The 12,450-nt window shown below is 41.2% G+C and overlaps 1 protein-coding gene across 3 annotated transcripts in view; it reads right to left on the bottom strand.

The window, feature by feature from the left end:
- The window catches only part of kdm4b (lysine (K)-specific demethylase 4B), a 453,216-nt gene that overhangs the window by 116,506 nt on the left and 324,260 nt on the right, over positions 1-12,450 (bottom strand). For all 3 annotated transcript variants that reach the window (XM_048559767.2, XM_059638447.1, XM_059638448.1), the window contains exon 13: positions 2,409-2,587. In XM_048559767.2, coding sequence (XP_048415724.1) covers positions 2,409-2,587 — 179 coding nt within the window. The remainder of the gene's footprint in view (positions 1-2,408; positions 2,588-12,450) is intronic.

Genomic DNA, 12,450 nt, shown 5'->3' on the forward strand with positions numbered 1-12,450 from the left:
ATCTATGCACATAAGTAATCTTGAAAATGTCTCTAATTACCATAATTGATGAGTGGGTTACATCCATTGAAATTACACTGCCCACATCACAAATAGTAACGTATATCGTTCTAAAGACTTATTGGCCAAGTGCAACAATTTAGTCACCACCCACATCTTCACTCTACTATTCGACCTGCTCTCCTTCCATGAATACCACTTCTATTTGTACTTCGCTTGCTAATAATATGGACTCCCAACTAGTACCGTCATGTTCATCACCATGTGGAAGCCATGACTAACATCAACTGCTGGTGCCTTGTTCAACTATCCTCGAACTACAAAATACTGTGCCCCACATTTTACTGGTGTCAGGAGGATGACAAGTGAATATCAGCAGTGAATAAAATCATCTTGTTTGTCATAAATCAGATTCATATTAAGAATTATTGCCTGCCGTTTGCAAAGCCTAATTACATTCCATCTTATCATGACTCCATGGTCTTTGTTTTGTCCGTGCAATGATAAGTCTTTGGTGCCAATCTTCACAAAACACAGACAGTTTTCACAGATGCGGATAATTGGTTAATTACAACAATTAAAACATGAGCTCTTCAATGCAATGCATTTCTTTAATCAAGCTTCTGTGCATTTACATCACTGAGCTGCACAAATACCTTCTTTTGGCCAATAGCCAGGATGATTCCCACATGGTTGCTTTTTATTCATCTCACATTAAGTTAATTCAAACCCTAATTTTAGACAGATTTTAAATTTGCATAATTTAACTCATTTAGAAGTGTCAATTTTGTTGACTGAATAAATGCTTTATATCACTGTGAAAGTTTTATCTTTCAAAGAGAAACTCGCTACATGCAACATTTCATCTTCACTCTTTTGTGCTAAAATCCCATATCTCTGTAGGTGACTGTTCAAAGGAAAGCAAGGGAAGCTATTCTGATGGAGCAGCATGCATTATGGGCTCTTCTCACAGGGAATAAACCTCTCTGTTGACTTTGAATTTTTCTACTCAGACTGGAGCCTTTTGTTTCATTAGATTTCTCTAACAAGTTAGATATTGAAACCTAGTTTAGCCCATGTTCATGTTTTGGGAAATGCATGTTATGGCAATCAATATTTAACAGAGAACAGTACAGCAGAACACAGGCCCTTTGGCCCATGATGTTGTGCTGAGCTATTATCCTAAGATCAATCTACCCTGCATACCCTACATTTTACTATCCTCCATGCGCCTATCCAAGAGTTGCTTAAAAGTCTGACTCCACTACCACTGTCAGCAGCACATTCCACACGCCCACTTCTCTCTGTGTGAAGAACCTACCTCTGACATCGCCCCTACACCTTCCGTCAATCATGTTAAAATTATGCCCCCTCATAATAGCCATTTCCGCCCAGGGTAAAAGTCTCTGGGCATCTACTCTATCTATGCCTCTCATCATCTTGTACACCTCTATCAAGTCACCTCTCATCCTCCTTTGCTCCAATGAAAAAAGCCCTTAATCACTCAACCTTTTCTCATAAGACCTGCCCTCCAGTCCAGGCAGCATCCTGGTAAATCTCCTCTGCACCCCCTCTAAAGCTTCCACATCTTTCCTATAGTGAGGTGACCAGAACTGAACACAATATTCCAAGTGTGGTCTAACCAGAGTTTTATAGAGCTGCAGCATAACCTCGCGGCTCAAACTCAATTCTCCTGCCAACAAAAGCCAACACACCAAACGCTTTCTTTACAATCCTATCAACTTGTGTAGCAACTTTGAGGGATCTGCGAACGTGGACCCCAAGATCCCCCTGTTCCTCCTCACTGCCGAGAACTCTGTCATTAACATTGTATTCTGCATTCAGATTTTACCTTCCAAAATGAATCACTTTCCGGGTTGAATTCCATCTGCCACTTCTTTGCCCAGCGCTGCATCCTGTCAATGTCCCTTTGCAACCTACAACAGCCCTCCATGCTGTCTACAACTCCACCAAGCTTCGGTATTTGTTACAGATTTTATATGCAATGCACAGGTGCTAACTGGCAAACACACTTCACGTCCGAGTAGGATACAAGCTGTAACATATGATGATATATTGTGGATATTGCCAAGTAAACAGAATTCAGATCAGCAGAGATAGTAGGAACTACCAATGTTGGAGAATCTGAGATAACAAGGTGTAGAGCTGGATGAACACAGCAGGCCAAGCAGCACCAGAGGAGCAGGAAGGCTGATGTTTCGGGTCTGCACCCTTCTTCAGATACGAAGAAGGGTTTCTGAAGAAGGGTCTAGACCCGAAATGTCAGCTTTCCCTCTCCTCTGATGCTGTTTGGTCTGCTGTGGTCATCCAGCTCTACACCTTGTTATCTCAGATTAGCACCATTTATTTTGATAGTAACAGGAGTCACAAGAGAAGACTTTGCTTACCTGGTAATAGGGATAGAAGAGAGTACAGATTGCACAGTAGGGCTCAGTTAGGGCAGCAGATGCATTAAACTTCCTTTCAGCCAAGAAATTATATGATCGACTTTGCCAGAGGTGGGTGAGTGGTGACTTCCAGGCCTCTGGTTCACTCTGATCATCTTCACCGGAGAAAAAGGGTATTTCTATGAGAAAAAAGACATGTCAAAATTAGCACCAACATACAAACCATATCAGTTTTGTACATCATTGGCAGTATTTGGTTCAAATATAATAATGACAATTCCTCAACATGTGAAAACAGCCTTCTCGCATGCTGTAAGAGAACACAGCAATAAAGTATGACTGTGCTTCATAAATAACTCAAAACCAAAGCAAATGTGGACACTCTGGGGCTTATCGTACACATCCAACAAGAAACATTGAAAGCAATATTTTGAAAATGTTCTGGTTTTCTTCTACTGTTCTTGCTAGGTCAGTTAAAACATTACTCATGTGCACTGCTAGCAAAACTGTTACAGTGTAGGTAGCTATAATCATATCAACCCTATTTCATCTTTCGTCGGACTCAAATACTTTTCATCCTTCTAATAAATGACCAAGTGGGCCAGGTCAGATGCAGATTTAAAAGCAACGATAATTCATTATCAAAATGTTAGTAAACCTTTTAGGTTCTGCCATGCAGAAATCAGAAGACAATACCATATTATAAATAACTTAGCACTTTATGTATGTTTTTTGGAGATGTTTAACTGATCATCTCTTTATCATAACACACTTTAACAAATACACACAAGTGCCTAGATCTCTTGATCCTCTTTTTTCCTCCAAGAAAACATCTTGCAACCCCTTTATATTCTTCTGCCTCAAACACACACATTCATCTCCTTGATCATCAATCATCATTTTGATGCACAATATGTTTTCTTGCTCAGTGTAATGTTGATGTTCACTAGAATTGTCATTGCGAAAATGCCCACATCAACATTTGGAGAGTTGCAATTGCCAGAAATTGAACTACTGCCTTGGAATTACTGTGCAGGTTAGAGGCTAGGAATTCTGCAGCGACTAACTCTCTAACTTGAACCAAGTCACCCCTCACTCTTCTAAACTCCAGTGGAAAGAAGCTCAGCATGTCCAACCTATCCTCATGAGACAAACCACTTATCCCACAAGTCTCAGTCTAGTAAACAAGCTCTGAGATGCTTCCAATGCATTTACATCCTTTTTTAAGGCATACAAATTCATGGACACTTGCTGTCTTCCTTCTGTGCATTCCGACCATTGTGTTCGCACCAGTCACGGAGTTGTACAGCATGGAAACAGGCTCTTCGGTCTAACCAGTCCATGCTGATCACAATGCCGAACAAAATTAGTCCCGCTTGCCTGTTCCTCACCCATATCACTTCAAACATTTCCTAACCTTTACTTATCCAAATATCTTTTAAACACTAACTGTACCGACAGTCACCACGTTGTCAGGAAGTTCGTTCCACATGTGAACCATCTTTGGTGTAAAAACATGTGCCCCTCATGTCTTTTCTAAATCTTTATCCTCTTACCTTAAAAATGTGACCCCAGTCTTGAAAATCCCATCCTAGGGAAAAGACAGCTACCATTAATTCTATCTATACCTCTCCACTATTTATAAACTTCTAAGGTCATCTCTCAACCTCATACTCTAGTGGAAAAAGGTCCCAGCCTTTGCTTATAACTCAAACCTTCCACGCCTGGCAACATTCTGGTAAATCTCTTCTGAACCTTCTCCAGCTTAATAATATCTTCCTGTAACTGGGCAACCAGCCTTGGCACAATATTGCTGAAAACACGCATACAACAACACTAATGCCATTTTCCAGCTGTGGCTTTAAGCCCTGGCGGATATGGTAACACAAGTGAATATCTAAACACTGATCAAATGTTGCAAGAGTTTCTAACTCAACCACCCTTTCAGGGAGTGAAATCCAGATTCCCACCACAGTCTGGGTGAAAGGTTCTCCCCTTCTAAACTGTCTACCACTTTCTACTTTAAAGCTATGTCTTGATTACTGGCCCCGCTACAAAGTAAAATGTGCCTCCTTATTTGTCTTATCTGTGTCTGCGATAATCTTACACACTCTTACAGGTCACCTCCCAGTCTATGTAGCTCCAAGGAAAACAACTAATTCAATCCAATTTTCCTCATTGTTCAGGCCCTGCAGCCCAGGTAGTACCCTGGCAATTATCCTCTGTATAATCTGTAGTGCAATCACATTACTTCTTTCATGTGGTAATAAGAACGCATTCAACTCCAATTGCAGCCTATTCAGTATTTTACATAATTCTAGCATTATTTCCTTGCTCTTGTAATCTGCGCTGCCGATAATAAAGGCACGTATCCCATATTACAAATCTACCCGCCCTGCTAAATTCAGGGATCTGCAGATTTTCAGACCAAGATTCCTCTGCTGTTCAACAAGAACAGAAATTATTCGAGAAATGCAGCAGGTCTGGAAGCACCTGGGACAAAGCAGAGTTAACATCTGGTCCACTGATCCTTTTTCAGAACTGACGGTAGCTAGGAACAGATAATTATATATGCTGCAGATAAAGATTGGGGTAAAAGGAAAAGTGGAGATGGAGCCCAGAGAGAACAGCAGTTAGGGGGGTGAAGGGATTAACAAAAGGTGAGCCTAGGAGAATGAATAGGCAAAAATAGCTGAAAACAGCCCACGTCATGGAAAGCCCAGTGCTGTGGGAGCGGATAAAGGGCATGAAAGATGCTTTCATGGCCTAAAGTTATTGAACTCAGTATTGAGTTCTGAAGGCTGTAGGATCCCCAAGTTTCTGTTTGTAATCTGTTCATTGATATCCACTTGCAGTCTGTAGCTCTCCTAGTCACTGTTTACTACTCTATCAATTTTTATGTCATCTGTGAACATCTCAATCATATCCCTTACACTGAAGGGCAAATCTTTAATCTATACCACAAACAGCAAGGAACCCAGCGCAAAGCACAGCAGAACCCCACTGCAAACAGACTTTCAATCACAGAAACATTCCCCATTATCAACTTTCACTTCCTCTTCACCGATTTGGATTCAATGTGCCATATTGCCTAACACAGGAATGGACTCTTAATTTCTTGGCCAGTCTGTTATGAGGGCTCTTATCAAAAATTTTGTTACAGTCCAGATAGACCATATAAATGCATTGCCCTCATCGACATTTCTGACTACCTCCTCAAAAATGATTCTGTTGAAAAACACACATTGCTATCGCTGATTAATCAGTGTCTTTCCAAGTGCAGATATTTTCAGTCCCTCAGAAGTCTTTCTAACATTACCACCGCCAAGATGGTACTGACTGGCTTACAATTCTTGATCAATCACTTCTTTTAAAAAAAAATAATGGGACAATGTTAGCATCATCCAGTCATTTGTAATCTCATCTCTGATCAGAAAGGATTTTAAAATTACTGTCAGGGCACTCATATCTCCACTTCTGGTTCCCTCAACAGCCTGGGTTACATCTCATCCATTTTTTAAGCTGCTACACCTGCTAGAACCTCAACTCTCTATGCAAATTTCTTTCAATACTGTACAGTCCTCTGCCCTGATCTCCATATCAGTGTCATTCTTTGCAATTGTGAAAACCAACGCAAAATATTCACAGAGGACTGTGTACATATTTTCCAGATCCACGTAAAAATACCTGGATAATCCCCAATGGGAATTACTTGTCATTCCTTGCTATTTGTTCTCCACAGGAATCATTTCTCATGCACTCTTCTCAGCTTTCCTTATTTTAACTTACTCCCTGGCACTTTTTATACTCCGAGGGACTGTGCTGTATTGAACCCAGAATTCCCTTTTTGTCTTAATCCCAACCTTTACATCCCTTGACACTCATCCTAGTCTTCCCCTCACGCCTTACAGGAGTATATCTGCCCTGTATTCTTGCTATGTTCTCCTATGTCCCTACTGCTCTGGCAGTTTAACGTGCAAATGATTTCTCTCAGCAGATACTTGGAAAAAATTGTATCACAATTTTAACTAAATTGGCCTTTCCCCAGTTTAGAACATTTATTTTCAGACCACCGTTATGCTTTTCATGGCTACCCTCAATCTAACTGAGTTACGGTCACCATCTCCAAAATGCTCCCCTGTCAATTTGTCTTTGCCTGTTTGGGCATTTTTCTAAATATTATATCTAGAACCGCCACCTCCCTTCCCACGCTTCCTATATGTTGCTAAAAAAAGTTCTCCAAAAGGCCTCTTGTTTGGAAATCCACTACCAATATTCACATAGCTGAAATGATAGATAAGCAGGATTTGGTGGAAATGGTATTTGAGGGTCAGAGTTCTGGGTGAGTTAGGCTTTATTTGCAGTGCAGTACAGAAACGATTAGATGTTGATTAAATAAAACCATGGATTTTGGATTGGATGGGGCATATTGAGATATAATGGGTACCATATTGGAGTTGGGTGATTTTGGGACTGAAGAAGGTCAGATCTCTTAACTATGTAACAGACAAAAGACTGAGCATTCAGAGAATGGCTGGTAATAGTTTTAAAAAAAAACTAACAAAACAAATGACTAAAGACCTCCAAATATGAAATTAACATTTGCATTTAGAAAGAAAATTTTAAATTATGATCACTGACAGCCAGCAGCATTGAAAGCACTTCAACAATGTTTCAACTGAATAATGCTTTTCATTTTTTCTTTTAGGAAGAATCACTCCCAAATGCACCCAGATTAAAAAGTGAGAATTAATGCTGTATTATAGTTAGCTTTGTGTCAGATTAAGCTCATTTCACATCATATCCTTTATGGCTATCAATAAAAAGCATGAATACAGTTTTTTTTCCCCAATTAGCATGACATGATGCTAAAGGAGGAAAGGTAGAATTTGAACCCACAGCCTCATCATCATCTAATGACATCACCCATGACTCAGCTAATTGTGGGTTCAAGTCCCCTCCGGAGATTCCAGCATAAAATCTAGGTTGATGGTTCAGTGACATACTATGAAAGGGCAACACCACATCTTATCCTTGAATGAGAAACTAAATGGAGCCTATTCTTTTAGGCAGATATAAAAGATCACATGACACAATTTTGAAAGCAATGCGGTAGCTCTCCATAGTGCTATTAACAACACCTGTCCTCAACCAATATCAATCAACAGATTTAGTTAAAAACCCGAAGTGGCAATTTTGTTTCTCTCTTCATAGATGCAGGAGGACCTGCTGAGTATTTGTTGTTTTTCAGTTTTCACTTCTTATTTCCAATAATTACAACTTTAAAAAAACATATGATGTGGTCTTTATCTATATTACTATTTGTGGGACCTTGATGTATGCACATTAGCTGTGGTCACTAAATTACAACAGTGATTACACTTCTGAAGTACTTCATGATTAAGATCTGAGAGGGGAGGCAAGAGATAGGGAGAGCTCAGGCTGAAGAGGATGATTAAGCACAGAGGGTGGTAGGGGCCTGCTGGAGAAAGCACATGCATGCAGGCAAGAGAGAAAGAGTACACACACAGAATGTGAGACAGTGCAAGGCAGTAGCTTGTGTTCAAGGTGAAAGAGCAAGCATGGGAAGAGGTAACAAGTTAATTGGTAAGGGTAAAGAAAAAAAGCTGTCAATATATTTTATACAGAGTACAGTTATCAGTGAGTTTAAGCTTGTTATTTAGTTTCTAGGTCAGCTTATGCAAAGCAAAAGCAAATGAACACTGCAAGCACCTGGGACAGGATACAGAGAGAAAGAAAGCACACACAGAGGGTGAGATAGTGTGCACGCGGGGTGATAGACCGTGGGGAAAGAGGGAACACGAGGACAGGGTAATAGGAGTGGCCGATGGCATGAAAGACTGGTGCAAGAGCACAGGAGGGGAAGACGTTGAGAATGAAGTGAGAGAGATAAAACAAAAACAAACAGCATGGAAGAAGGAAGAGAGGTAGGTGTAAGAGAATCTGTAATGGGAGAGAGAGGAAATGGTTGCTGTGGTCAAGTGAGAGGTCCTGTTAGAAAGAAAAAGCAAGAAATCACAAATGTTTTAACACCAAGCAGGGTGTCCACTCCTGGTGATGATCCAAACTTTCTTGAAAATTCTGTGCATGAATGTGAATCAAAGGATCAGCCTGAGCTGACTATCTCAGTACGATTCCTTCCAAATATTCAAGCATCTATTTGTATTATTGAGTTTTCTCGATAAATGACAGTTGGCAGTCACATTATAAGGCTATAATCTAAAGCTTCTGGTGTTCAATTGCTTTTGCTTTGCATGAGCTGACCTAGAAACTAAATTACAACCTGAAATTCACTGATAACTGTCTGTTACTCAGTATGAAATATACTGACAGCTTTTTTCTTTTTCTTACAAGTGAACTGAATAGGAGAACTGGTCATGAGTCAAGACATAAATAGATAAAAACATTATGATGAAAAATTTAAGTGAATACACATCATGTCCAACATTTAATGACCAAAGAGCTGCCAACTGCAGTCTCAGAAAGGATGTTTTCCTGACTATTCTTGGACAAATTGCCAGTTGAAGTTAGAGAAAGGTTATTGATGTGAAGCCCTTTTTCTCACATGGTGGTAATCATCTTAGAGATACATTAGAGTTTCAGTTATCTGAGAAGCTGCAAATGACAGCTCCTGCTGACGTGCTCAAAATGATTTTAAAGGTGGGTAATTGGAAGTCATGATCCTTAAATCCATAACTGTCATTGAAAGCAAAACCACAGGGAGCCTGACTACAACACTGACAGTGCATTTCCAAATTAACCTTAATTCCTTTGATTACCAATGGAGTTCCCCTCAACAACTTACAACATGTCTTCACTCATATTTGGTCAAGAGGTTTTCTGTTGCCTCAACAGACATTGGGTTGAATCTTACCATTATTATGTCAGATTATCATTTTCATCAAGTTACCTGGAAAGTTTCTAGCGAGCTTTCTCACTTTGTTTTCCCAAATGTGAATTGGAACCCAGTTCCCCTCTTCCCCTTAGCTAGAAATATTCACCACTGCCTGGATATTCTAGGACCCCAGCACTGACATCTTTAAAAGGCCGTTAAGCATCAAATCAAACACTGACAGTCCGAAGCTATCCTGCATGGTTCATGGCATTTCCCCCAGGCTTGACAGAGAAATTAGCATCCCACTTTGGGAACAAGGAAATTCTAGTCCACAGTGTGCCGCAAAGAGATGCCCTCCACTTTCACCAGGGCTGGCAGAAAAGGCCATAATAAGAGATATCGTGAACTTGAAGTGGCACCTGGTCTCAGCTGATGAAACAGACAGCAGTGCAGAAAGGTCAATGACCGTTTGTACACATGCAATCTGTGCTACTGCATCCCCTCTCAATAATACGTGCAACATTTTCCATGCAACACTTGCCCCACCAACACCATTACCCCCAACTTCAAACTTCCCTGGGAGTGGATGGCACTGGAGTTTTAACCTCAACTGGAATTAAATCAAGAAAAGGGGCCAATAAAGAAAAAATAATGTTGCCTTTTTAGTTATCATCAACTTAGAAATCCATCTCTTGGGTATACTTCATTATTCTAAATTTCAGCCCAGACTTCGAGTATAGAATCTTGACATTCCACACAAATTTTTAGTGTCAACATAATACAGCAATTGTAGCTCCCTTACTTCCTGCCGGAGAGAGATTCGGTGGTTTCAATAAGGCTAACTGTACGTGGTCCTGATGTAAATTCATCAAGCTGAAGTGTTAGCACTACCTTACCCTCTCCCCTAATTATGCCTGACCTGCTGGCATTCATTTCCTGCTTACACTTCAAATGGCCTATTGTTCCTTTCAGGAGTTACTCCAGCAAGAAGCTGAGAAAAAAACAGCTGGCCATCATTGTGATTTAACAGCACAGTAGGTACAGTGTTTGATCTTTTAAGTTGCATTGCGCATGGAGTCTGAGCAGATAGGGGAAGCCCTAAATGAGTGTTTTTGCTTCAGTTTTCACTAAGGAAAGGGACCTTGTGGTGAATGAGAACTTTGAGGAGCAGGAAAACAGGCTTGAACAGATCGAGATTGAGGAAGTTGATGCGCTGGAAATTTTAGCAAACACTAAGATTTATAAGTCCCCAGGGCCACACCAGATTTAGGACACAGAACATTACAGCACAGTATGTTGTGCCAACTTGTCATACCAATCTGAAGCCCATCTAACCTACACTATTCCATGTACGTCCATATGCTTATCCAATGACGACTTAAATGTACCTAAAGTTGGCAAATCTACTACTGTTGCAGGCAAAGCGTTCCATTCCCTTACTACTCTCTGAGTAAAGAAACTACCTCTGACATCTGTCCTATATCTTTCACCCCTCAATTTAAAGCTATGCCCCCTCATGCTCGCCGTCACCATCCTAGGAAAAAGGCTCTCCCTATCCACCCTATCTAACCCTCTGATTATTTTATATGTTTCAATTAAGTCACCTCTCAACCTTCTTCTCTCTAACGAAGACAGCCTCAAGTCCCTCAGCCTTTCCTCGTAAGATCTTCCCTCCATACCAGGCAACATCCTAGTAAATCTCCTCTGCACCTTTTCCAAAGCTTCCACATCCTTCTTATAATGCGGTGACCAGAACTGTGCGCAATACTCCAAGTGGGGCCGCACCAGAGTTTTGTACAGCTGCAGCAGAACCTCACGGTTCTGGAACTCGATCACTCTATTAATAAAAGCTAAAACACTGTATGACTTCTTAACAACTCTGTCAAGCTGGGTGGCAACTTTCAAGGATCTGTGTACATGGACACCGAGATCTCGGTTCATCTACACTACCAAGAATCTTACCATTAGCCCAGTACTTTGCATTCCGGTTACTCCTACCAAAGTGCATCACCTCACACTTGTCTGCATTAAACTCCATTTGCCACCTCTCAGCCCAGCTCTGCAGCTTATCTATGTCTCTCTGTAACCTACAACATCCTTCACCACCATCCACAACTCCACTGACCTTAGTGTTGTCTGCAAATTTACTAATCCATCCTTCCACGCCCTCATCCAGGTCATTTATAAAAATGACAAACAGCAGTGGAAACAACACCAACCCTTGCTGTACACCACTAGTAACTGGTCTCCAGGACGAACATTTCCCCATCAACCACCACCCTCTGTCTTCTTTCAGCAAGCCAATTTCCCATCCAAACTCCTATATCTCCCACAATCCCATTCCTCCGCATTTTGTACAATAGCCTATTTATCCTAGGTTGCTCCAGGAAGTGAGAAAGGAGGTTGCTAAGCCGCTGGCGAAGATCTTTGCTTCCTCAGTCTCCACAGGAGTTGTACTGGAAGACTGGAGGGAGGCAAATGTTGTTCCTCTTTTCAAGAAAGGGAATAGGGAAATCCCTGGAAATTACAGACCAATCAGTCTTACGTCTGTGGTCAGCAAGGCTTTGGAAACAATTGAGGGATAGAATTTATGACTATTTGGAAAAGCATAGCATGATTAAAGGGGGTCAGCATGGCTTTGAAGGGGGCAGGTCATGCCTCACAAATCTTAGAGTTCTTTAAGGAGGTCACGAGACAGGTTGACGAGGGTCGAGCAGTGGATGTGGTGTACATAGACTTCAGCAAGGCATTTGATAAGGTTCCCCACAGCAGGCTCATTCATAACGTCAGGAGGTATGGGATACAGGGTGATTTGGCTGTCTGGATTCAGAATTGGTTGGCTGACAGGAGGCAGAGTGTGGATGTAGATGGTAAGTATTCTGCCTGGAGGTCACTGCTGAGTGGTGTCCCGCAGGGCTCCGTTCTTGGGCCTCTGCTCTTTGTAGTTTTTATAAATGACTTGGATGAGGAGGTTGAGGGGTGGGTTAGTATGTTTGCTGATGACACAAAGGTTGGAGGTGCCATTGATAGTATCGAGGGCTATTGCAGGCTTCAGCGAGACACTGACAGTATGCAGAGCTGGGCTGAGGAATGGCAGATGGAGTTCAACCTGGATAAATGTAAAGTGATGCATTTTGGAAGGTCGAACTTAAATGCTGAATATAGGATTAAAGGCAGGATTCTCGG

The sequence above is a fragment of the Stegostoma tigrinum genome, chromosome 30, assembly GCF_030684315.1.
Source record: "Stegostoma tigrinum isolate sSteTig4 chromosome 30, sSteTig4.hap1, whole genome shotgun sequence".
Taxonomy (NCBI): Eukaryota; Metazoa; Chordata; class Chondrichthyes; order Orectolobiformes; family Stegostomatidae; genus Stegostoma; species Stegostoma tigrinum.